This window comes from Cyprinus carpio, chromosome A22, assembly GCF_018340385.1.
Source record: "Cyprinus carpio isolate SPL01 chromosome A22, ASM1834038v1, whole genome shotgun sequence".
NCBI lineage: Eukaryota > Metazoa > Chordata > Actinopteri > Cypriniformes > Cyprinidae > Cyprinus > Cyprinus carpio.
Genome location: NC_056593.1, coordinates 12,597,794 through 12,625,186, shown reverse-complemented (window position 1 = coordinate 12,625,186; position 27,393 = coordinate 12,597,794). Strand labels below are relative to the sequence as shown.

The 27,393-nt window shown below is 32.7% G+C and overlaps 3 protein-coding genes across 4 annotated transcripts; 2 read left to right on the top strand and 1 right to left on the bottom strand.

Annotated features, from left to right (window-relative positions):
• The first annotated feature begins 3,258 nt into the window (after positions 1-3,258).
• Positions 3,259-6,071, top strand: LOC109049164 (regulator of G-protein signaling 21-like). 2 transcript variants are annotated; one of them, XM_042711912.1, is made up of 5 exons: positions 3,259-3,439; positions 3,575-3,634; positions 3,748-3,809; positions 3,924-4,090; positions 5,335-6,071. In XM_042711912.1, exons 1-5 carry the CDS (start codon positions 3,324-3,326, stop codon positions 5,521-5,523), a joined length of 594 nt encoding a protein of 197 aa, XP_042567846.1. In that variant the 5' UTR covers positions 3,259-3,323; the 3' UTR covers positions 5,524-6,071. The 2 variants fall into 2 exon arrangements, with proteins under 2 accessions (XP_042567846.1, XP_042567845.1); XM_042711911.1 differs by having other exon boundaries at positions 3,260-3,439; positions 3,745-3,809.
• A 5,167-nt stretch (positions 6,072-11,238) lies between these two features.
• On the top strand, positions 11,239-13,002 carry LOC122134883 (regulator of G-protein signaling 21-like). The gene is made up of 5 exons (XM_042711910.1): positions 11,239-11,386; positions 11,478-11,564; positions 11,757-11,818; positions 12,222-12,388; positions 12,475-13,002. The coding sequence occupies exons 1-5, from the start codon at positions 11,280-11,282 to the stop codon at positions 12,652-12,654; spliced, it is 603 nt and encodes a 200-aa protein (XP_042567844.1). The 5' UTR covers positions 11,239-11,279; the 3' UTR covers positions 12,655-13,002.
• A 5,604-nt stretch (positions 13,003-18,606) lies between these two features.
• LOC109047148 (ubiquitin carboxyl-terminal hydrolase isozyme L5-like) lies at positions 18,607-25,434 on the bottom strand. The gene is made up of 11 exons (XM_042711909.1): positions 25,232-25,434; positions 21,653-21,716; positions 21,461-21,566; positions 21,243-21,368; positions 21,103-21,164; positions 20,890-21,020; positions 20,749-20,812; positions 20,563-20,665; positions 20,371-20,484; positions 19,186-19,284; positions 18,607-18,821 (listed from the first exon to the last, which is right to left on the bottom strand). Exons 1-11 carry the CDS (start codon positions 25,305-25,307, stop codon positions 18,777-18,779), a joined length of 990 nt encoding a protein of 329 aa, XP_042567843.1. The 5' UTR covers positions 25,308-25,434; the 3' UTR covers positions 18,607-18,776.
• Positions 25,435-27,393: the final 1,959 nt, after the last annotated feature.

Genomic DNA, 27,393 nt, shown 5'->3' with positions numbered 1-27,393 from the left:
AAAATTCCACCAACACAGTGAATGTCAACGGTCTGATGCGTGTTAGATCTCCCTCAGCTTATGTCCTTCTTGGGGAAGGTAATTCTATAATACAGACACCACTGTTTTAAGACTACTGGAAATATCTCTCATTGTCAGATAAAAAACAAAACAAAACAAAAACATGTTTATTAGATTAAGAAGATTTTCATTATAAAAATATTACTGGACGCACATTATTTGATTTTCATGGAAATTTTTCTCAGATGGTTTTCATTTGGTCATTAAAATATGATGCAAATGATATAAATACGACCAGAAGAAAATGTAATTTTTAAATCAATTGTATTTTGTTTAGGTATCAACTTTGTCTCAGATGTTTCTCATTGCTGGGGAGAAGAAAAAAAAATAGGAAAAAATCTAATTAGAGTAAGAATTAAAAAATTAATGATAATTAATTTATTTTATAATAATATAAAAATCTGATGAGAAAAGGGAGTTCAAATTGAAATCTACCTTTTGATATATCTTTTGCACAAAATAAAAATTTGAGACGCAACAACATAAAAGTCTCCATTTATTATCAATTTATTCTCAATACTGTCTAGGATAAAAAAAAAATATTTACTTAAAAACATTTACCTTGCCTTACACATTCATATATATTGTACATGAAATAAATTACAATTTTGGCATTACAAGACTTCATCATAAAACATTATTCAATATTTATTGTATATTAATAATAATAATATATTATTCATTACTCATAATTCAAGGTTATTTTAGTATCAATAAGTTACTATAATAGATTTTATTAATATTTTGAATTAATTTTATTTTTAGATTTTCTGTTTTCATTTTAAAGTCTACATAGTTTTTAATTATTTAAATTTAATTTAAAGATCTACTCCCAAACATGACAAAACATAAAGTGCTAAAAAAAAGAAAGAAATTATTGCTTTATTATATTGTTTTTGCTTGAAAAGCAAGTTCACTTCTTTTTTATTATTATCATTATTTATGGAATAGTTCATTACTAAAACACAGGAAATACGACTGTAATGGTTATTGTTTTAGTTTTCTTTTCTATGTGCGTGTAAATTAATGTTTTGGACATTATTGGACACCAATGGCTTTTATTATTATACTCTAACTTAACTAAACATTTTTTTATTTTTCCCATACATTTGTATATTTGTATTTTCCCGTCTCAACGCATATGTTGTCACTCAGAAGTGAGGCTGATGTGAAATCATGTGGTAACACGGATATAAGGAAATTAATTTACAAAGGCGACCGTTAAAAGTAAGCTCCCATCATGCAACTGTACAGTGGATGCACCAATTATTTATGAAACTTTCACCAATCTGTAAGTTACAAGGTTTCAGCCCGCGAATGAATGTGCTGACCAATCTCTCACAAAATCTGTCCATCATCTGCTGCCAAATACACAGTCACCATGGCAACTAAAAGGAAATGAGTAATGTTCTGAGGCGCTGACATTGCCCGAGGTACAAAATTGCTCAATTGCGCACAATGGAGAAACTGACAGTGTTACAGTATGAGATAGAGTGCGCTGGTCAGATGACTTTGAGGATGTCTACACATCTTAACACGGTGTCAGAAGTGAACACTTCAATGCCTATATCCATTTTTGGATAAGCTTATGGAGACAAAACAGTCACATACAGATAAAAAATCAAAAACAAACAAAAAAACATTATTCATGTTGGTTTCAAACATGAATATAAAACTTTTACCAAGCTTGGTAAATAATAATAATTAGGGTTTTTTTTTTTCCATTATTTTTTAAAATATATTTTTCAATGTAAAATGTACTTTTGAATTTTTTTTTTTTTTTTACAAATATCCTGAAATATTTATACATAAACCATGTTTTTTTTGTTTGTTTTTTTTTTTTTTTGAGTTGCACCAAATTGCATTTTACAAACTAATACAATCTTGTCTTAATAAAATATTTATTTTTAAAGATGTATTGACCTTTAAATACTGTCACAGGGTCTGCTGGGGTCTGATATCACATGCTTTTTTCATGCATATTGGTTGCACCAGAGATGACTTTGATTTGATGAACAAAAGTTTTTCATTTAATTTTGATTTTTTTTTCAGTTTAAAAATATATTTTCAATGTCAAATGTATTTTTTGCAAATATCCATGTTTTTGTGGAGTTGCACCACAACACTTTACAACCGGAACTAATCTTCGCTGAATGTTCCCGCATGTTGGTTGCACCATATGACTTTTTTTTTTTTTTTTTTAATATGAATAAGAAAAAAATAGATTTGTATTAATAATTCATAAATATGATTACCTTTTTTTTTTTTGTGGAGCTGCACCACATAACACTTTACAACCTGAACTATTCTGATATTTTCCAAGATGTACTGACCTTCACAAACAGTCATGAGGGTCTACATGGGTCTATGATGCATGTTGGCTGCACCACATGACTTTGTTTTGACAACAAATGTTATTAAAGCTTTTTTTTTTTTTTTTTTTTTTTTTTTTTTTTACAAATATTATGAATTAATTCATAAACATGAGGGCCTATGATGCACGTTGTTTGCTCAACCCGACTTTTGTTCTACAAACAAAAATTTAATAAATATTTTGTTAAACTGTTTAAGAAAACAATTGCAAAAATCAGTTGGATCAGCAAAGAACCATCTTCTATACTTCTATATTTCTGGCCATACATTTTTTTTGTTAAGTTTCATTATAGGTTCTTCTGCCCGGCATTTTGGTTCCTAAAAATGCACCAGAACATCTGGTGAAAAACCAAAGACCTCGCAGAACTTCAGCACTTGTCCTCTGACATCAGGCAGTAAAACTCTTTTGCTTCTAATTGCGACTTTTATTTTCAGTGCAGGTGAAGCTAGTTACTCATTATCTATATGTTTGCAAAGGGAATCATTTGTGTAACTACTTCAATGCTAATAAAACAGAAAACAAAGAGTGATGAAACGGCCTAACCATCTCATTTGCCTCTTATTTCCATTTGTGCTCCATTACAGTTTGCCCCTGTTTACGTCTGTAGATTACTGAAAAACCCAAAACATGCAAAGTTGTAATTTGCTTATCGGCTTTTTTAGCAAGGTACACTTGTATTTACATGTCTAAAAATATGGAGAAACAGGCTATGCTTTTCGCACATGAGCGGCTAGGGAGGAGGGGGAGGGTTCGATGGGGCTTCCTCTTTGTGGTCCCCGTTGGTGACACGAGCCCTTAGCAACCGTCGCAGGGCATAAAAAGCAGAGCCGGATACGCAGAAGGGAAACCTGTAGCGCGCCAAGTGCAGCATGATCACTAGCAGGAGCGCATGGCTGTGGATTCCTGGGCAATAAGCCCTCGCTCTACCATGCCTGACCTAATCCCACAACCTCTCCTAACACATTTCAACATGGACAGAGACGACTACAGGAGAAACAAGACCTTGTAAGTGTGATCTTCAGGCATTTGTACTCCACTATCAGCACAAGGGAATCCATTGTGAGTCCCAGCATGCTTTAGTGTAGGTTTGCATGTGTGAAGCGTAAAATGCCGACAACAAAGCTGACTTTCTCTCTGTAGAGGAAAGAACCTCATGTGCCGACTAAAGTGTTTGTTCTCCAGCTCATCTGCTCCTGAGAGGTAAGGAAAAAGTGACACACATATAAGGACACCAGGTCCAAAATAGTTCAAACAAGAGTTATTGCTTCTAATCCAGTTACGGTCAACTAATCGAACCCGTCTGATCTCAGCAGCCTAAGTTTAGAAGACACCCAACAATGGTCCCAGTCTTTGGAGCGACTTCTCAGCTCCAAATGTAAGTCTTTTTCAAAGCTATTTTTGGCATGGCTTTGCTGAGGCCAGAGAAAACTAAAACATGAGTAAATTAAAGAGGTGCTGGTTTTCATTCGCACTGTGTTTTGACGCGCAGATGGCCTGGCCACATTCCGCACCTTTCTGAAATCGGAGTTCAGCGACGAGAACATCGAATTCTGGTTGAAGTGTGAGGACTACAAGAAGATAACGTCGTCCCATAAGATGAGCTCGAAGGCGAGGAAAATCTTCGAGCAATTTGTCGAAGCTGAATCTCCGAAAGAGGTACAGGACACACTACTCAACACCCGGTCACTATATAAATCAATGAGGCAACGCTAGAAGTGTCTGTTGTGTGTAGAAGTGTCTATTGTGTCGCGATACGCTTTCAATAGAGTTTTTGACATGCTGCAGAGCCACTCTATGCTTTTTATTTACTCCATTCATATGAAAAGAATTTTATACATTTCATATTTAAATAACTTCAGACAGTCTCTCTTTAATAAATGACTAATAATCTTTATCTAACCATATATATATATACAGTAGCAATATAATATAAAAATATTCAATTATTATAACTAATATAATAATTAAAAATAAGTACATTTGTATTTGATTTGTAAGTATATACAGGAGTAATATGATATTATATATCATTCATTATAAGTATTGTAATTATATATATATATATATATATATATATATATATATATAGTAACAATAGAATTTAATATAAAACAAATCATAAATAATATGAAAAAAATAATTAATCATTCATTATAAGTACATTTGTATTGAATTTGTATGTATATACAGTAGTAATGTAATTACAATTCATATAATATACTATAATATATTTAAAATAATAATCATGAAGATGCAATGTAATATAATAATGTTATTTAATTATAATAAATAATATTAAAAATAATAATATATAAGAAGTACATTTGTATTGGATTGATATTGAAAATAAAGGAAGATACGTATAAAATAATATATATATATATATATATATATATATATATATATATATATATATATATATATATATATATATATATATATATATAAAGTAAGCGTTATTCACTTATTTTATGATTGCTAAAGTCTAGAACTGAGTTTACAGCTGATCGGTTCATACTTGGATAGATTATGGACTGGCAACTAAAGCCACTTTCCTGGGGCCACTAACTGTCAGGGGCCCCCAGCAGAGTAGCCTGACCTCTGGAAATGGGCCACGGTAGATCTAAAACAAATATAAATATAGTAATAAAGTTTGATTGTGAAATAAACAAAGGAATTAGTAATATTATCTGATACCGGCCTCTTCACAGCACAAACTATGACTTAATGGTGCGTTGTTTTATACTAGATGTGGTATGTCGTTGTCTCTTTTATTTTCTCGCAATTACAACTTAATTTTGCATATTTCCGTCGTAATTTCTGGTTATTTGGACAATACATCTCACAATTGGTCACTTCCAGTGTACACATAGTGTCAATGGCTCTCATTTGCATCGCAGATAAACATCGACTATCAAACACGGGAGGAAATCAAGAGGAAAGTGAAGAGTCCGACGCCGCAGTGTTTCGACGAGGCCCAGAAGATCGTTTACGGACTGATGGAACGTGACTCTTACCCCAGATTTATACGGTCTGAGATGTACAAGACCCTTCTTGAGTCCTTTGCTGCGGATAATGCTCAAAGATGACTCTATGGATGTATCACACCAAAGCTAAAACTGGAACGGTCTGGTCTTGTATGCAGCACCAGAACCCTAAAGCTTGCGCCCCTGCAGTGTGGATCAGACCCCAAAAGACCTCTGACACTAGAAGGAGATTATATGGAGCAATGGTTGGGAATGTGCCATTGATATCAAAGTCCAACATATTACCGAAGCGCCATGAGTGCTTCTTAACTGAGGGTGCTTCTTGTGTAGATAAGGACGCAGCTCCTTCAAGCCCTTCCGGTGGTTTCTGAAGCTACAGTGGGGGCACAACACTATTTCATTTTCCTGGCACTTCCAGAGGATCTTTAAGAACTGCTTTACCATGTCCTACAATGACTTCAGTAACGAAAAGCTACCTCAGCCAATTGGTTGAGTTGGTTTGGACACTTTTGTGAGAGGAACTTGACACATCCTATTTCAACATCGGTGCCTTATTGCCACACAGATGTATAACATTAAAGAAAGTGTGACTTCATTACCTTTTCGAGAGGTCAAGTTTAAATAAATAAATAAATATATATATATATATATATATATATATATATATAAATATAAATAAATAAATAAATATATATATATATAATATATAATATATATATATATATATATATATATATATATATATATCTATATTAATAAGAACAGTTGTAGAATATGTGCCACACACAAAAACTGTAGGCATTACCTGTAATGTTATAACGTTTAATTTAAATAAAGATGTTTTTATTTATTAGCCACAGCCACTGGTTGGATGTTGATTTTTGTTCTGTCCACTGTCATTTTTTAGGACAATAAAATAAAGATTAGACACTGTTGAACTTTTGACTCCTGTTTTCCTTTTTGTCTTTGGTTTATGAAGCCCATTGCTTTTCTTTTGCGAATTACAAAAAAAAAAAAAAAAAAAAAAAAAAAAAAAACCTTTAAAAAATGCAATCACCTAGACCTCAGATTTGTATTTAAAAACAAGCAAAATATTTCTATACTTTATATTATGCCTTACATACAGTAAAATAACCTAATATATATATTTTTTGTATTTTAGAGTGGTTTATATATATAAATACACACACACACACACACACACAAAACATTCAAAAATATTTCTTCTAATAAGTATTCTGGCCAAAATTATAAAATGATTAATGAATTTGCTATTCTAGCCATAACCGATAAATGGCCGATATTATTTCCCTAAAAAATTTAAACACATTAAAATGTTAAACCTTTGCCACAAACTTCCTCTATCCCTTACGTTTTTGGAAACAATTACCGATAAATACCGATAAATGAAAAAATAACCAATATGGTCTCAGTATGTTGGGTATTCCCACTGAAATGTCTTATCTTGCACAGTTTTGCCTCTTAAGTTAATTTATCCTGTTTAAAGGAAAACAAGATCCACTACCAATACTGTATAAAACACCAAATACATCACTAAATGTGAACGTTAAAGCTACTGTCAACTCATTCGATTAATATAGGAATTATTCTTTTCTAACCCTTTGTCGGCAGGTCCCATGACTACATAGTGAAACAATTACCTTTGAAACAGGAACAGACGAGTTTCAGTTCCCACAGAACAGGGAATTAAGAAAGAACGACTTCATAAGTGCCAGAGAAGTGTGCATTGCAGTGGCTGCTGAAAAGTCATGAGATCTTGCAACTCGCACATTTCTGCTATTGCATGTCTAATGTTGCTAACCTAGTTTATGATGCAAGCCTTCCTCTGTGAGACTTGCCATTTCGTCGACGCTTCACACTAATTGCAGGGACTGTCCCGCTGGAGAAACTTGAACGTGTTGGTCAAGGGCACATAAGCAGAACTGTGACCGGAAAAACTGACTTTTAGGGACTTAAGTCTTTAGACATTTGTTTCATGGTTTCTCGCGCAGAACGCTAATGCCTAATTTAGTTTGTAATGAATTTATAAGCTTTAAATATAGAGCCATTCAGTAATGACATCAATTTATAGTCAGTTGGGAATGCTAATGTGCCGTGTCTAAGAAGGAAGATTTCCCAGAGACTTGGATATGCTAGAACATGGTTGATTTCAATTCATGAATATTAGCTTGTTAGCCTGTTAGCATCTTGTGTTTACAAAGCACATGGCGGTTTTGTGTGTACTTTATGTTGTAGAACATAACATGAATGCATGTTTTAGCAATGCTAATCACAGACATAACTAAAAAAAATGTTCATTCTGTTTTGGGACATACAGCTCTGCCTTTGTTAGGTTTTTGAACAGAGCTAGCCTAATAGCTAAAACAAAACTGTTGTTCAAAGAGGACCAAAAGAGTTTTGCAAGGGGTGAAAACTGGTCAGAAGATTTCAGAGATGAACTGATAGAACATGGCTGCTTTATTGCTTTTAATTTGTGAATAGTAATTTGTTAGCATGTTAGCATATTGTATTTACAAAGCACACAATGGTTTTATATGCAATGTATATGTATGTATATATGTTGTTTATATGAAATTTATGTTGTGGAACACACATCTTACATGGCTTACATGGCCCATAACGGGTTTGTGTGTAATTTATGTTGTAGAATATAACATGAAAGTTTGTACAAGTAATGCTAATCACAGACATTACTAAGAAAAACATTCATTCTGTAGAACAAACTAGACAGATGAACTTTTGTACTTTTACTTCTTGCACACACACACAAACTACAAAGCATGAAGGTTATTTCAAGTTCACCAAACAAACTGCCACAAAATGTGAAAAACATTGTGCACCCTCACCAAAAGACGGTGCTCTTGTTTTCATGCTAAGGTAATTTTGGAGTCCCCAGTGAGTACAGCACATGTGTCATTGCTGGGAAATACCTCGTGCGTAAAGCTTTTGGACTATCGTCTATTCGAACGGAAACTTGGCAACAATCTCGCTGAGAACCACTTAAGAAGCTCACTGATATTTACAGTCTGAACACCATAACAGACGATAAGTCTTTTAAAAACACTGGGTCTGACATCTGCAAAGCTGCACGATATGGATGGGGTCATAAAAATGGACTTTATTTGGAGCAGTTGTAGCGAGTCCATTTGGTAGGTCTCCTAGCGTGTCTTTTTCCCAAAAATGCTGATCTTTTGATCGGCTGAGGTTTACTAAAAAACCTGCCTGAACAGCAGATATTTATCTTTACAATGACAGTATGACATAACAAATAGGAAGTGGTCAAAAAAGCTCATTGTGTTGCAAAAAGATATTATTCATTCAAAGATGTGGAAAATGTGGAAAGACAGCATTAAAGGTGAATTCTTTTTAATTGGGCCGGAAACCGATGACCTGGCAATGACCTTAGCAACCAAGTCACACAAAAACATTTTTTTGTGAAATGTAAAAAATTCAGTTCTTTGTTAGTGTATCGCTCCTGTAAGTGCATGGAAACTTCAACTTTGTCCAGTTGTAATGGTCCCATGTCTATGCAAATCGAACTATTTTCCATACCCTCTTAAGCACCATATAAGGCCTTGACACTAATCATGTACGCATATCTGTATTTGCATCTCATTGACTAAATGAACGGAAACATGCATAGTTCTGATGCCACACTGGTGACAGGAACAAACCGCTCTATGTGTGCTGTTCAGGGATGTGTTCTCTTTCCATCACCTACAGCTGAAAACCAGTATTTCATGTTTAAAGTGAATAGGATCAGGTGAATTACACAGCGTATCAAGACTATGACAAATGCATATTTCACTAATGAAAAGCTTCAGACTTTTATTTTTCCATCTGTGTTCTATTTTGAGACATCACATGCAAGAGGATTTGAAGATATATATATATATACATATATATATATTATATATATATATATATATATATATATATATATATATATATATACATACATCTCATTAAAATACATAAATATATATTGTAATATTCTATCTATCTATCTATATAAAATTAATATTTGTGAATATATATATATTGTAATATTCTATCTATCTATCTATCTAGCACACACTTTTAAATATTTGTACATAACATTTTAGATCATAATTTATATTGAAATTTGTATTCATATTTAAAAATGTATTTATATAATAAAAATTAATGTAACTATAACGATATAATACACATACTTTTTACGTTTACATTTCAGACCATTAAAACGTTATATTAAAAATTGCATTAGTTGTGTGATATATATACACACAACACACAAAAATATAATTATATCATCATAAAGGAAAATTGCATATAACAATTTACTGTAAATACTATTATATATAAAAATTGTCATATATATAATATATATATATATATATATATATATATATATATATATATATATATATATATAAAACATATATAATATATAAATATGTATGCATATATATATTATATATATATATATATATAAAACTCATATAAACATTTAAATAACATAAACACACACACACACATATGTATGTATGTGTATGTATATATATATATTTTATATATAAAAAATATATATATATTTTTTTTTTTTACTTACACATGCATACACAGATATTATCAGCCAAAAAGTTATAGTGCAAAACCTGCTGATCATGTTATCCAGCATGAGCTTGTAAGCAAAAGGAAGAAAATTTGATCTGTACAATGTTCACATGCTAAATATCACAGTTTTGCCATCTGACACGAGAAATGCACTTGTGGGATGCGGTTGCAGCCTTTTGAATCTGACATTTAAGTTGCATCAGAAATGAGTTCGCATTTGCGAGTTTGTCATGCAAATAGCTCCTGTGCAGCAGTTAAATCCCAATAATCAATAAATGATAAGGGATGTTTTTGGCAAACACTAATGCATTTAACTCCACTCTTAAAGAGAACACAAACACATATCCTCAAGAATGGCTAAAAACGGTTTGTTTGTAGCTGCAAACATGTTGACTTAATTTAGCACTTTAAAGTCAAAGTTTCAATGCAGTTGATCTTGTCACAGATGTTTACTCTTCCACCACAGCACTGTATGTTTATTGGTGTGAACCTAGAAACACATGAAATGCGACCTACTGCTCCTTTTCTTCAGGAAATGCATTTTTCGGTATCATCTAATAAATCTGAAATTCTTCAACCGATGCAATAAGCACACTGATCAGTTTAGCCTGATGCTTACAGCTTAAAAGCAAAAATAGATTACAAGTATTTTTAGTAGTTTGACTCACATCCAAAGTAATTAAAACACAATGATAACACAAACTCTTGAGCTTTTTTTAGAAACGAGTTTCTATAAATAAACCACTGTGGAATGCTGGTTGGGAACAAACCTGTTTGTTTAGTACTTTTTTTCTGAGGCGGATATTGCATCAACATCCTCAAGTTACAGACGTGACTCAGTATTGATCATCTTGAAATGTACACGTACACATGTTCTTGTTCTTTATTTTTACTACTTTTGCACATTTTGTAATAAAAACAATCAAAACTATTTAATTACACACATGTAAACTATGGGGAAAGGGGATCATGCAATCAAATAATGTTAAATATATCAAAACCTAATCAAGCTAATTTCAAAGACATTTAATTTAATTGAATGCATTTCAAGTCAAAAGTTGCTGATTATTTGAGAAAGAGCTGCAGTGTTCCTGCCAATAAGACTGGCAAACTCAAACACTGATGCAGGGCGACCAATCAGATGTTTCCCCTGTTGATAAGGCCCTGCCCAAAGCACAGAAAATGCTATAAAAGCCACACACTGCAAGTCACAACATGTTTCAGTTCAATGGAGAGTGATGGATAGACTGGCAAAAATGAAAAAGTCACCACAAGAAGATTCAATCAAGGAGCGTCTGATCTACTTCAGGAACCCTGATTCGACTACAGAACAGAACGAAATGAAGTGAGACTTGCATTTTATTATCTATTTGCATTTGGTTTTATGCAGAACAATTAATCTGTGATTGCTAATGTTTGTTGATTATGTTTAACAGAGAAACAAACTGGAGATCAAGAATGTTTTTTAAGACTTTTCCTGTGAGAAAATCACGCCACACAACGTCACAGATAAAATCATACGGGTGAGCATTAAAAATACTTATAATTTGCATAAATCTCTAGGCATATGTGCATGTAATAAAGTGGGATAATGGATTTATTAAAAAAGGATATTAGATGAAAATCGAAAATTAAAAATAATAAATAATTACTAAATAAAATTGCAAATTATTAAATTAAAATTAAATAACCTTTCTCTCTTTAAATCCCCACAGGCCAACTACTGTAGAAGTTACTAGATGGGCTCAGTCTCTGGACAACTTGCTGAGCAGCAAATGTAATTATTTCACTTTATAAATCTTTATAATATTTTTATAATTCCTACAAATGTAAAATATTTATTTATTATTATAGTGTTCATATAATTACTATTCATAAAGTATTTATGATTATTAAAATATTTGTATTTTATTTTTTTTTAAAATAATATATAATATATTTAATAATATATATATAATTCTATTTCAAAATATATATATTATCATCTATTATATAAAGTTATATATATATATATATATACAGTTATCACACGTATATACATACATATATATATATATATATATATACTTTATATATTTTTATCACACGTGTACTAAAATTTTATTATTTTTTTATTTTTAGTTGGAAATGCACCACATAGTGTAATGTTAACTGATGTAATTAATATCCTCATATTTCAGGTGGATTAACCGCTTTGCGACTGTTCATGAAGTCTGAACACAGCGAGGAGAATATCGAGTTCTGGATGGCCTGTGAAGAGTTCAAAAAGATCAGGTCCAGATCAAAACTCAAATCCAGGGCAAAAACCATATACGATGAATTCATCAGGCCAGATTCTCCCAAAGAGGTGAGGTTTAGTCAATGGCAACAGAGTTGATTCATTTTCATTGAGCTTCACCACATATTCTAATTTCTTTCAATTCTTCCTTCTAGATCAACCTGGACTTCTACACACGGGAGTCCCTCCACCAAAGCCTTCTGATCCCAACGCAGTGGAGTTTCAAAGCAGCCCAAAACAGAGCTTACTTCCTGATGGAGCACAACTCGTACCCTCGGTTCCTGGACTCTGAACTCTACCAAAAGCTCTGCAGAATTGCTGCAGGAGAGCGATAATGTTTGCAGTCGTTGTATTTCAACAGATGGCCGGTCCGTTTTAGAATGCTGTGCATCCAGTGTTTCATGTTCTATGTAGTGATTGTGCTACAATGATTTCAGTGTATTTAAATATTGCATATTTTGCACAGATTTGTAAATAGTTAAGGTGTCAAAATGGTATTGAGTGTTCTCATATATAGTAGTATCTATGTTTTGGTGTTTACTTGTAGGTCTTTATTATTATTATTTTTGCTTTTCAATGCAATAATGAATAATTTTTGGATGAAATAATTTTTTAATTGTCATTCCATTACTTTCTGGAGTTTTGGGGTCACTGCCATTAAAACAAAATGTAAGCAAAATGTGTATAAATGTTTTGACTTTAAAAAAAAAAATTATCAGTATTGGTTTATATTGGATATTTAATTATTCATGATCATTTCCCTTTTAGATATGCATTTTTTAACCTTTGCTGTCATCTAACAATTTCTGAAAGTTAATCTCTAAAAACACTAAAAATATTAAATATGTTTGGATTAAATAATATTCATTTGTCATTCCATTACACTGTAAATAATAATTGTAAATAATATAAATAAAAGAGATTATTGGAGTAAGTTTTACAGGAAACTACGCTTTCATTCTTTCTACTTCTACTTCAAAATGTATAGTTTAAATTAATGTGTTACTTGTTGATTCTCTGTAATTATTTGTGAAATTTTCAAGCAATTTTTGAGTGAAAAATATATACTAAACCAAAAATAAATAATTTTTAATTGTACCAATCTGGACTTATATATATATATATGCAACCAAAAAGTTATAGGTATATTGTTATTATATATAGCAGATCCTATCCCTTCCCAGCTTGTTAAACATTTGTTGATGGCAGCAATCCTACTTCATATTAATTCAGGTTGAAGTGTAAATTCAGTAGAATTAAAAAAAAAAAAACATTATAAACATCCTTGCACTGCCATTGGTTAGGCAAACAATTAGCCCCGCCCCAAACTCACAACATTAATTGCTCTGTTACCTTTAAAGCTATTTTTGGTTTCTAAGATAAGACGACCTCCTAAATGCCTTTCATGTAAACGATCAGATCAGTTCAACGTCCCATGACCAGTTTTACAAGTTTGTCCCACTAACCAAAACTAAACTGCAGTTTGCGCAACAAACTCACCCAGTGCACATCTGATGAATTATTGCAGACTTCAACTCTCCAAACATTTACAGAAGCTCTCACATACTCACGTCATTTCACTGGCATATCAAACTTTATCATCTTCCCATTTAAGGCACGACTGGAAGACCTGAGATGTACCTGCAGAACAAAACTCACTTAAAGACAAACACCGAATGCAAATAGTGAGCAGAACATTCTGCACTTAACATGTTTGTTTTGTTCCAGCTGCAAACAGCACACCTTTGACACAGCGTAATGGTTTTTGTGTGTGTGTGCACATGGGTTTAATTTACCTCCAAGGCACATCTGTGTTCCTTCTGGTCCTGTAGATGATCTCATGGCTGTCTGACACTGAACAGACGCTAAACACTGCGTCTGTTTAACCGATCCAAGAACGTGTTCACAGACTCAACAGCTATTTACAACAACGCTGGCTTTCCTCAACTCACTTCCCATGGTTCATCTTCATCTCTGCAGTGGGCCTGAGATATACTAGTGTCTGGGACACTTACAGTATGCCTCACTTGAAAATATATGAATGTCAAAGCAAGTGGCTTTAATTTTAAAGACATGGCATGCTTTCCAAAGCAAATTATCTGGAAATAAAACGTACGCCCATGATTAATGTGATGAACTTTACCAGTGGTGACTTTGTTAGGAGACCTGGACTTTATAACCCCACTAAAAGATAAAAGCTTGGAACCAGACTTCTGGAGGGCAGCTGTAGAAAATGTTTGTTTTGTGAAGCTGCACCAGAATAACCTCTCAAGACTTCTGTAGTTTGAAGGTATTCAACACATGCTGATAACTCAGATGTTTGGAATAGTTATGAACTTCAGAACATGTTCACAACTTGCACACTATTAAAGACATAACACACTTTTTTGTGTTGGCAAGATTTTCCACATGACCGGATCGAACTGTACTTAACAGTGCGTGCGCGCGTCACACAGCAGGTGATGGCGACATCATCATCACGCTCCCGCGCATTTTTATGGTATTATCGAGTGCCGAGATCAGCTCTGACGGCTCTAATGTAAGATAGCGTGTTCTTTCACGGCGGAACGGCGTTGTGACACGGTTATCATGTACTACAGCGGCTCTCTGAGGTTCACTAGTGGTCTGGGGAGTTTGAAAGAATGTAAATAAACAGTCCAGCAAAAATAGACACGCAAGTCACTGTGTAAACGACCAGAGGTGGAAAGAGTACAAAAATATTCTACTCAAGTAAAAGTACCATTACATTAATGAAATTTTACTTAAGTACAAGTAAAAGTACCAGTCTAAAAATCTACTCATTTAAAATTTACTCAGAGTAAAAGTTACTTAGTTACATTTTAACAGTGGGAGGGAGGCAAAAATGAAACAGGCCAAGGGTGTCGAACTCAGTTCCTGGAGGACCACAGTCCTGCACAGTTTAGATATAACCCTAATTAAACACACCTGATCCAGCTAATCTAATCATTTAGGCCAGTGGTCTCCAACCCTGCTCCTGGAGAGCTACCGTCCTACAGATTGCAGCTCCAACCCTAATCAAACATACTGAACAAGCTATTCAAGGTGTTCAGGGCTACTTCATAGTTACAGACAGGTGTGTTTGGAGCAGGGTTGGAACTGAAGTCTGCAGGACGGTAGCTCTCCAGGAGCAGGGTTGGAGAACCCTGATTTAGGCTTTATTTGAAAACTACATGATATGCATGCTGGAGCAGGGTTAGAACTAAACTCTGCAGGGCTCTGGCCCTCCAGGAACTGAGTTTGACACCCAGGCCTATTAATCTCAAACTAGTTGTTTTTAATTAAAGGAATCAGTTATTTAGAATAATAAGACATTTGGGCTGTTACCAGGCAAATCAGTATCAACAAACTCAACTTTTCAATGCAGACCAAATGCAGAAGCTTCATTGGAAGTGGCATTTAGATGTATTTACACACTGTTTAATGCAGGATAAGAATGCATTTAACCTGCAGTTACAAATGCATGAATAATGTTTTGATATACAAGACTTAAAATGTTGAATACTCATTTGAAATTATAAGAAATTAATTATTAAAAAAAAAAAATCAAAAGATACTTTAAATGTGAAATTAAAATGGCCAGAATGTGTCAGCAAGTCACTGTTAATAAGTGAGTCATTGTGATTGAACCGAATCATTTAAACGGTTGATTCATTCAGGAACGAAACACTGTCATGTTGCCCAGAGACGCAAAACTGTGCTTTGGTGGCTGTTTCGAATTATTTTTTGTTGTAAAAATAGACCAAAAACAGGCAATATGGTGTCTAAAAAGCAAGTCTCTTAATTAACTTGTTTACTGACCTGTTTGTAAAAATAAAAAAAAAAAAAAAAATTAATTATATATATATATATATTATATATATATATATATATATATATATATATATATAATGATCATATACATATGATCATTCTAAATGCATTTTACAAGACTGAATCACACAGTGAAAGAACGCACTATAAATGCGCGCGCACATCATTAAAACAACAATTATGATATTATCGCAGACGATATATATCGCACACTCCGCACCACTATCTTTTTGGCTAATTTGCAAAACCTCTTGCTAAAATGTCAAAGCATCATTTTGACCACCAATGCAACGATGCAATTATTAACTTACCTCTACATGTTTGCGAAGGGTTGATGTCTTGTCGAGATTTTACAAGCTGCTAGTTCGGTCTCCCTAGGCAAGCACAGCTTACACTGCATAATAGAGCATAAATGTGGCCAGGGGTTCACTTCATTTCCTTCGAGTTCAACTTCAGAATATGACGGGGTTTCGTTTTCAGCGGTGTCTGCACCACAAACGCCTGTTTTGTCCGTCTGCATCTTTCTTGTGAATTTAGCGCCAGTTTGCCCTCCTGCCCATTATTTACTGCAGTTTCCAGGGAGCGATTTTTTTTTTTTTTTTACTCAGTAATTAACGTGTTTTAAAATGTAGCGAAGTACAATACTTCAAACAAAATATACGCAAGTAAAATTACAGATTTTAAAAATTACTTTAAAAAGTAGCAAGTACACAAAAAAAGCTACTCAATTACAGTATTACGCGAGTAAATGTAATTTCTATTACCAAACTCTCTGTAAACGACTGTCGCGCGCTGCTAGAACAGACGAAAAACACAAAGCTATTACCAAACTCTCGGCTGATTTAAGCCTCTGCTTTAACGCAGCAGACCATTAAAAAAGCCCGTTCAGCTTTTTTGAACAACATTTATTGAGGTTTCCATCACTTCATGTGTACGCCTGCACGAGAACGGCAAGAATCCAGGGCACGGAGTTTGAACGAAAATGCGCGCGCTTTAGCAGAAGTCATAGGTCTAGCACCTCAGGCGTCATCAGACGGAATTACACAAATAACCACCGCTTTCATGCAAAGAAACATGTGAGCGCTGATTGGACACTTTTTTAGGTGTGCATGAATGAAAGGTATTTTAATATATATTTTTAATATTTCATTTAATATTTAATGTTATATATATAAATATATATGACGCTATATATATATATAATATATATATATATATATATATATACACACACACACACACACAACAAATAAGTACAAAATTACTAAACTTAAAATGAAATGAAAATAATTAAAATGGGTAAATTAACTGTTATAGTATATAAATAAATGCCATAAGACATTGAAATTATGCATTACTTAACAAAAACATATATATATATATATATATTAGAAAATAAGACATTGAAATTATGCATTACTTCACCAATACCTAGTTTCATTTTTGAATTTAACATGATTTTTAAGTCAATCATTAAAAAAACAAATAAATAAAAAAATAACTGTTGAACAATTGTACAAAATTACAACCTAAAAAAATATAAAAATATATTAATTCATATTAATACACACAATAATAGTATATAAATAATACTAAAATATCATGACCTTTTATATTTTGCAATAAAAAAACACACACACACGGAAATATTACCCATTACTTCACCAGTGAATATTTCTCAGAGTACTTTCATTTTTTTAAGCCAACGCTTGATTTTAAAGTCGATGTAGACACAAACTGGAAAGATTTGGCTGGAAACAATAATAATAATAAAAAAAAAAAAAGACGTTGAACATTAGTCCTGTTATTTGTCAATGGACCCAAATATATATATATATATATATATATATATATATATATATTATATATATATATATATATATATATATATATATATATTAATTAAACACTTTTTCTCCATTAAAGCCATACTGAATAGCTAGTGAGCTATTTTTGAGGAACGCAAACATGCAAATAGAGATATATTTTCAATACTGGTTGCTACAGTTGGAACAACAAGCCTGACCGCAGTCTCTCTGCCCATGAGAGTCTGCGTCACACTCCCAAATTAAACATCCCAGATGACAGGAAACATCAGGACAAAGACCAGCTCTACTCACAAACATGAAAAACACGAAACTGCCATGTAAAGCAACCCAATTCTTTGAAAACAAGAAGCAGTTTGACATTGCTTAACAGACAGGAAGACGTTTTCCATGTGTTACTACTACAGATTTATGATACATCATAATTAAAAATCTTTCTCGATTTAACCGTCACTAACAGAAGAGACTTTTCACATTTGAAAAATTTTGAGATTTACCTTTCTGATTATGCTCATTATTAAGAAGTCATAAATAATATATAACTTAGTGCTTTAATGTACAGTATTTTACAGCAATTTAAGACTGTAGTCTTTTACTGTGTGCTAACAAGAAAAACATGAAACAACACTATTACTGAAACAAATGAAATTTATATGAAAATAAGACATTATTTAAACATCTCTTTGCATGCATGCACAGACATGAAGGAAATGACAGCTGCTTCTTTTATGGATACTGAAGACAAATGCACATCAAGATATTCCGTGGCATGAAATTAAACCGGGTCTAACAATGTGGGGTTACTTGGCTTCTTGTATTTTTTTGGCACTTTGCTTTTCCTTTGCCTGAAAAAACAGAGGGGTGGGGGGTGGAAACAAGACAAATTTCATATTCATCCTCTTGAACTGAATTCAGATTTAGAATTCTGAATATGAATACTAGAATATTTCCAACACTGCACTCTGGGTGTATAAATGCAAATGTACAACCGCATTATATGGATGCTCTTACCTCAGAACTATTAAAGTTTTTTTTTGTTTTTGTTTTTTTTGCATAATACCATTCAAAGTTCACTACCTTATTAGCTGTAAGGTTTCATGCAAATCCAATTACCAAGAGAAGAACAGCAAGTCAAGATAACGTAACAGCACTGCCCTCTAGCGGTGTGATGAGATCCGCTATCAAACACACTGGTGTGACTGGACTTACCTTTTCCACCAGTGGAATCAGCTGCTGGTATTCAGCCAGCGTCTTCAGTAACTCCATTATAAAGGGCAGGTAGTTGTGCTTCCTTCTAATGTTCTCAATTTAAACAAACAAAAAAACAAACAGTGTAGATTTTTTAAATATTTTTTTTTACATTTCCTATTCTTATACTTTATTTAAGAGGCATTTCGCCACCACCACAACCACAACAACAACAACAATAATAATAATAATAATAATAATAATAATAATAATAATAATAATAATAATAGTTATTGTTTTCCTCATTGGTCCTTTAAGTTTTCTTTAACTTTAAGTTGTTATAAATATCACTTTATAATAATAATAAATTATAATAATTATTGTTATAATAGTAAAAATAATATTATTATCAAATTATATTTTATAAACATTTTAAAATAAATAACAATTATTAAAAAAATATTATATAATTACAAATATTATTATTATATTATTACATATAATATGTAAGTGAGTTACAACTATAGTTTTTTATAATACTTTTAATAATAATATTACTATAATTATTATAAGAGTGATATTTATAACTTAAATGATTAATAATAAATGATTATTATTATTGTTATAAAGTTACATTTTTAAAACTTATAGTTTTTGAAGTGTCAATGACGAAAACAACAATATTGAGATTTGATATTTTATACTTTATACCATATTATAATACGTATTAATATAATTACATTTTTAAAAACAAATTAAGAAAATAATGATAATAATAATTATTATTATAAAATCAATTTATAACATATAAAACTTAATGGTTATCTTTTAAATTATCAATGAGGAAAACAAAAATTATAGTATTAATAATAATGTTATCTTGTATTAATAATATTAATTAATAAATATATATGTAATAATAATAATAATAATGTTAAATTTGATAATTCATTAAACTCATTTGTAATATAACCTTTTAAAAGACAAATTAATAATAATAAATAATAATAATAATAATAATATGTATTATTATGATTATGATTAAGTGATATTTTACAACATGCATAACTTTAAAAAAGTTGTTTTTAAAGGCTCAACAAAGAAAACAATATCAACAATAATAAAGAGAAGTAGAGTTATTTTTAATAATACGCTATTAACAAGTTACTTTTTAAACGCTCACTGATGGAAAATAGAAGTGCATACTTTGTATCTTTTAAGTTTTTGGTTCTCTTCTTCGATCAGGAGCTGGTATTTGGCGATCTCTGACTGGATAGAGCTGAGATGATTTCCACTCTGGTCTGTGTCCATCGGCTCTTCCTGTGAACAGCAGAAACGTCTTTAAACAACCTTCATCATTCTGTCATTCCCACATTTGACGCAGTCAGAAGATCTCACCTCTGTGAGCTGCGCCTGCAGTTCAACGATCCTCCTCACAAAAAACATCTTGCGGTCTGAAACAATGGCCATCAAGTTGAATCGAATCTCACCCTCACTGTATCTGGATGGGTTCAAAAGCAGAAATGCATTAATAAAAAACAGTTCTGTAGAAATATCACCAACTCAAACCAGCTTGACGCTTACTTTTGTATTCTTTTCTCAATGACGGGGCGCACAGCACTGATCCAATCATCCTGGTCACACGCACCTGAAAATGTGACAAAATCATTTAAAAACACAAAACAACTTCTCAAATACAAACGATTCAACGTCAATTCCATCTACCCAGGTCTATGGGTCCTTCACGAAGTCCGTCCAACTCATAAAGTCGGCCGTTAACAGGAACGTAGCTCACAAAATGAAAAGCGTCCTCTTCTTTAGCCGACGACTTTGCGTCAAACTCAAACATCTGTTGTCTACAGGAAATAAAAAATATGTATAACATTTCTCATATGGTCCAACAGAAAACAAATGAACATAAAAGCAAGTAAAAATAACCTGGCGAAGCTGTTGTGAACTTGTCGAATCACTTCAGAGTTACTGAGAGCAAGACCCTTCATTAAACATAAACAAAGACAAGCTTAATAAACAATATTAATGAAAAATAGCCATTAAAAATAAAATGTGCACCCACTTACCGCAGCATCAAAACTCTGTGAAAACTCTTTAAATTCGGACAGCGTTTCCCCGAGGTGCATATCAGGATGCGTACAGTTTAACAACACACTGACGATCGCTTGGGTCGCACAGGCGTTATTGATGACCTGAAACAGTAAGTTCATGAATATTAATTCTGGATATCCTTTTTGCACTTTGTTACGGATCGCTGGATTTAATGAAATGCATGACTGTGCACCTGCTTGGCAAAGAAGATCTGATCCAGCCTTGAGTCTTGAACTATAGACCCCGCCGGCTCCTCACCGGGTTGCCACTTGAAGAGGAAAATCAGACCATGAACGGGCCTGAAATGATTTACATGTATATTCAATTGCAGTTTAAACACTGGAGGAAGACTGGATATAATAATTGATTCAAGGATGACGCTCACTTGAGATTTTCAAAGTTTTCTGGCTCCATGCTCCATATCTCTTCCACCTGTGCACCTTTGCACCCTGATGACAACAACAGAAACATGAATCGATGCTTAATCGAAGACTCAAAACCAACAAATGATGCCTGTATATATTCTAGTATAAAATACATTTGAAAATCCTGAATCTAATGTTTGAATAGACCACTGATGGTCCAAAAACACTTAAACATACCAACAATGCTCAAAAATAGTCTCTCAATTGAACCAATAATGCCCAAACATTCTGTGAAGTAGGGCTGCACGATTATGACAATATCGATTATTCCCTTGAAATTGTAATTGCGATTATTAATTACGATTATCACAATTTACACTGAATGATGTTTATATACCATTGTTTGATGCAACGGCATGTACATATAAAAAAAAAAAATAAAAAAACTAAAAAAAAAAACTTAAAAACTATATTATCAATACTAAAATGTCAACTATACATCGGATTGATTCCTTCTTTAAATTATAAAAAAGTAAAAATATGAATGGTATTATATGTGTATTATAATGTTATACTAAAAACTTAAATTAAAATAATGGGAAAAACCTTAAGATAACATGTAGAAAGAAAAAAACACATCTTAAACACTCAGAATAACATAAGTGGACTTTGAACGATTAATTGCCGCTTTGAACGATTACGTAATTGTGGCATCCATAATTGTAATCGTGATTAATTGTGCAGACCTACTGTGAAGTGAGGAACACTGAGCATAAAAAAATAAATAAATTTGATTATGTAAATGATGCTCATATTGTTCAAACGCTCTTTTGTGCACACAAAAATATGAACTGAATCTTTGGATCTTCGGCACATGCATATGATGCCCAAATATACTGAATCAAATGTTTGAATGCACCTACGTCCACAAAAATATGTATTGAATGTTCACAATGTGCAAATGATTCACAAATATACTGAATCTAACGCTCAAGCGCATAATATCCAGAAGAAAGTGAACTGAATGTTTAGAACATGCAAATGATGTCCGCTTATAATCAAGAAAATGTTTGCATGAATCTCAACATAAAATGAGTCGACTCTTTGGAACCTGCATCTGATATTCAAACACACTGAATCAAATGTTTGACTGCATAATGTCCAAATTAATTCAATGTTCAGAACACGCAAATGATGTCCAAATAATGTAAAAAAAAAAAAATTAATTCTAAGACCATGCAAATGATGCCCTAATGAAGTCAATGATCGAACACAATATGAATGTCCTATAATGTCCACAAACATATGAATTGAATGTACTGAACATGTCCAAATATACCGAGTACAAATGTTTGTAATGGGACCAGAGGCCAGTTGCATAAACTTAGCCTCAGAGTTAAGACAGTGTCTAAAGAATTAGTCTGACAAACTAGCAGTTAGCCAAGGGGTAATCAGTCTTATTTTTATTTTTTGATTCAACGTAGACTAATCTACGTTTTTTTATTTAGCCCCATTGACTAGAGGCTATGCAGTCTGTACCAGAAAGACAAATGATAAGTTCACCTCTCGAGTCTTCGGGTCCGAGTCGTTTGTTCTTTTGTCACGTGACGTGAGAGCACCAATGGATAAAGAAATGAATTAATAATTCTAATCTTCCTTACAAGCGCGTATTTTGTTTCTTTACTCTTACAGTTACGTAACTTTTTTAGTCTCAAATTTTATTTGCGCTTTATAGCTTTGTATTTCTTACAATTTATACATTTGTGAATTTCGGTGATGATTCTTTTCCATAACATTGAATGTGGTAATGAATAGCTGGTTAATGCTTTAAATTTTATCCGTATGATGGGGAAAATAACTTTGATAATTCGAAAATATAACGCAACATTACAAGATACTGATCCGGGAAACGGTCACGTGACAAAAGAACGAATGACCCAAAGACTCGGGAGGTGAGCGGAAATTACAGACTGCACAGCCAGCTAAGCAATGAATTTATCATTTGTTTCTTATAAGTTGTTCTTGGTTGTATTACAGTTTATATAATGTGATCAATGTTCACGTAAATAGATGTGTTAGGGAATTTGGATATTTACATGTTACATTATGTTCTGCTGAAATGAACGAAATGACTTGAAAAAATGATTCATTCATTTTGCTGAACGAGAGTCAAAGATCCAAGCCAGTAAAATGATCCGAACTTTATTTTTTTTTTTTGTATTAAACACTCAACCCCAAATGATGCACTGTACTCTATACACTTATCCACTATGTACTTATGCACTATGTACCCAACCATGAAGTGTATAAATTATATAATATTATTTTGTCATAATTGAAGTCTGATAGCCCCTCCCCCTTTGCTACGTAATTAAAACTGCAGTTGAGTGCGTGAAGTGTCCAACATTCCACACTTTTCTTTTTTTCGGTTAAGCGTGTCATCCAGGTATATAAAGTGCACTTTTTGTGTTTGGAATTTTCAGTGTGAACATACTACTAAAAAAAACAAAAAAAAAAACAAATCATAGAATTAGAATAGTGCATAAGTATACGATTTGGGATGCACCTTTACTTATTTAAGGAATACAAAAGTGAAAAAAAAAAACATATGCCAAGGAAAATAGCCAGGGGTTCAAAGATGGCCAAACAATGCATAGCAATTAAGATTTAAGACAGAGAGAAAATGATTCGAACTTCCCATCACTAATGTCTTGGCGTATGATGTGTTTATTAAACCAATCAGATAACAGTAAATGGAGAATCAGCGACAGCCTCATTTGATTGACTTCAAGGAGAAGGTGGACCCACCCCCTTCCAAACGCTCAGGTGCGAGAAGCTTGTCAAATCTGTAAGTGCTTTTTATTTCAATAAATTTTTGTCCTACATATACAGTCATTTAGACATTTGCAACCGTTTTTATTTTTTACACATACAGATTGGTTCTACGAAGTCAATCCATTTTGGAGTTCTTTTTAACAGTTGTTTTTGCTTGCAAATCACAGGCTTCAAATTCTTTCACCACATTTTCCATAAAAAAAAAAAAAAAAAAAAAAAAAAAAAAAAACCTTGCAAAAAGTGGAAGCACGGAAAAATACAAGTCAGAAAAATACAAATCATATTAATTTTGTGCATGAAGCAAAATGCAGTTTCACATTGCACGAATTACACTTAAGAATAACAGTAAATGGCAAATAAATATGTAAATAAGTAAATATGCAAATATTTTTTCTTACGCGCTTGAAAGGCGTTTTACACCTTTACAAAGATTCTCTTGCGCATGCAAAATTAATTTACGCGTACAGTCTTATGTACACTTCCACAACTCTCACATTGCGCATGCAAATCTTTATGGCATCATTTTGCCTCCATACTATTTAAACACAGGTTAAGAACAGCAACAATGTGAGGCAGCTGTCAATCCGCATTCATTAATAAGTGTAGTGCAGCGCTGACTCCCATTCAATGAATTCGGTGAATTATATGGATTTAAACCACATTGCAGGCAGGCAATCACACACTATATACACCACAGATCATGCTCAATCAAATGAAGCCGAACTAGCGCCTGCACCGCTAATGTTATAATATAGAGTGCTCACCAAAGCCCTTGATCAGCTCTGTGAAAACCCCCGGGTCGCTTTCCATGAGACACCATTCCCCAGCGCTTCCCGCCATCTCTGGAATAAGGTTTTGTTTTTATTGTAAACAGAAAACTGTGCTCGTGTAGCGGTTAGACGAGGCTAATGGGACTCACTCGCACCTACAGTACTTTTCCCGGCATTCCTTTCGACATGCGTCATTCTTTTGCTTCACGTGGTGCATTAGAAATGAGGCGCGCTTCTGCCTCCACGTGTCCAGGAGCGCATTCGAGCCGTTCTTTACCTTTTTATTTAAAAATTCAAATGTTACTTTTTTTTTTTTTTTAAAATTTTCATTTAAACTACTATGTCATTATTATGTCAACACGCGCTTAAATTAATGCGTATTTTAGCATTTAACAGGTCTTTCAGAAAGATCTTTCTTCCTCACCATATTTCATGAGAACTGTGACTTGCTTAATAATGTGCAACAACCTCTTTAAGTAGGGTTTCCATTTACCTACGAAGAACTGGCAAAATATTGACCAAACCTGTCTGAGATTGATACCTAAAAAGATGTGAAAAACAACACAAACAAAAATCTGACTCTTTATTGTACCAAAATCCTATTGATATGTCACTTGCATAATACTTTGGAACGCAGTGTAAACTCAGAAATGTAGGGAAAAAAAAGTTTTCACAATTACCATCTTTTATTCTGTGACAGAAACAGGCTTCCATACATTACTTCTCAAAGCCAGAAAGATATTTATTAGCATCAATAATCGGTTTACAATGATGAAAAATAAGGTTTTATTTCAATCCAGTCTGTGTTTATGTGCTTACATCAGAACAAAAATGTACACAAACATTTTTGTAAAAGACTTTAATACTTTATTTAAAATATTTATGTGCATAAAGGAATACTGAGGTGTTGTAACGCATGTCAAAAATGTAATCTAAAATGCTTAGTGTAATACCATTTGGAATTATATTTTACAAGAAACATACAGTGCATAATAACACCAAAATTATAATAAAATATTAAAATACAACTACTTAACCTCTGTTTGGGCTGTTCAAGGGTGACCAGTGTGTACAAACACATATTACAAAACATTATGACTGATTATTGAGCACTGCCTGAGCCCTCAGGGCTGATACACAAACAGCACGGCCTACACTGTTCAATAAGAGACAGAAGTTTCCCTTGCTGATGGAGTTTTGTATCTGTGCCTCCTCCAATGCACTGCCCGTTAATAAAGACTCTTGGCACCTGAAAGAGTTGAAAGGATTAAGGTCAACAACACCATCTTGACAAGAACAATATATCTAATTGTGTGCAAAATTATAATCAGCATCCAGGACTGGAACTGTTTATATATTTATGGTGGCAGTTGTGGCCTAATGGTTAGAGAGCTGGACTAGTTACCAGAAGGTCGCAGGTTTGAGTCTCGGTGCTGCCAGGAGTTGTAGGTGGGAGGGAGTGAATGAACAGCACTCTCTTCCACCCTCAATGGAAATGTGGTTTTGGAGAATATCACAACACAGTTACTGGACACAACATCCTGTATAAAAAATACCCAGGCTAATAAATAAAAACAATAAATAAAAACAGGCATTGAAGGCATAAGATATACATAAGGGCTGCATGAGTTGGGGAAGTTGCTTTGCTTGTTGTTTTTAGGGCTGTGCAAATTGGCCAAAAATGTTGTAATAATATTTTAATTTGACTAAATAATTATTATTTATAACAATTTTATATATATATATATATATATATATATATATATATATATATATATATATATATATATATATATATGATATATATAAAGCCAATACTTATAATGAATGATATATATTATATTACCCCTGTATATACTTACAAATCAAATACAAATGTACTTATTTTTAATTATTATATTAGTTATAATAATTGAATATTTTTATATTATATTGCTACTGTATATATATATATGGTTAGATAAAGATTATTAGTCGTTTATCAAAGAGAGACTGTCTGAAGTTATTTAAATATGAAATGTATAAAATTCTTTTAATATGAATGGAGTAAATAAAAAGCATAGAGTGGCTCTGCAGCATGTCAAAAACTCTATTGAAAGCGTATCGCGACACAATAGACACTAAGTATGCATACTGTCTGAGTAGGTACTACATTT

Excerpts from the sequence above, each read along its gene's own strand:
- LOC122134883 (XM_042711910.1), top strand. The coding sequence starts at position 11,280 with ATGGATAGACTGGCAAAAATGAAAAAGTCACCACAAGAAGATTCAATC. Across the intron at positions 11,387-11,477 it reads ACAGAACAGAACGAAATGAA|AGAAACAAACTGGAGATCAA; the intron begins GTGAGACTTGCA and ends TATGTTTAACAG. Across the intron at positions 11,819-12,221 it reads CAACTTGCTGAGCAGCAAAT|GTGGATTAACCGCTTTGCGA; the intron begins GTAATTATTTCA and ends CTCATATTTCAG.
- LOC109049164 (XM_042711911.1), top strand. The coding sequence starts at position 3,324 with ATGGCTGTGGATTCCTGGGCAATAAGCCCTCGCTCTACCATGCCTGAC. Across the intron at positions 3,440-3,574 it reads TACAGGAGAAACAAGACCTT|AGGAAAGAACCTCATGTGCC; the intron begins GTAAGTGTGATC and ends TTCTCTCTGTAG. Across the intron at positions 4,091-5,334 it reads AAGCTGAATCTCCGAAAGAG|ATAAACATCGACTATCAAAC; the intron begins GTACAGGACACA and ends TTTGCATCGCAG.
- LOC109047148 (XM_042711909.1), bottom strand. The coding sequence starts at position 25,307 with ATGGCGGGAAGCGCTGGGGAATGGTGTCTCATGGAAAGCGACCCGGGG. Across the intron at positions 21,567-21,652 it reads GAAAACTTTGAAAATCTCAA|GCCCGTTCATGGTCTGATTT; the intron begins GTGAGCGTCATC and ends AAATCATTTCAG. Across the intron at positions 21,021-21,102 it reads GTTCACAACAGCTTCGCCAG|ACAACAGATGTTTGAGTTTG; the intron begins GTTATTTTTACT and ends TATTTCCTGTAG.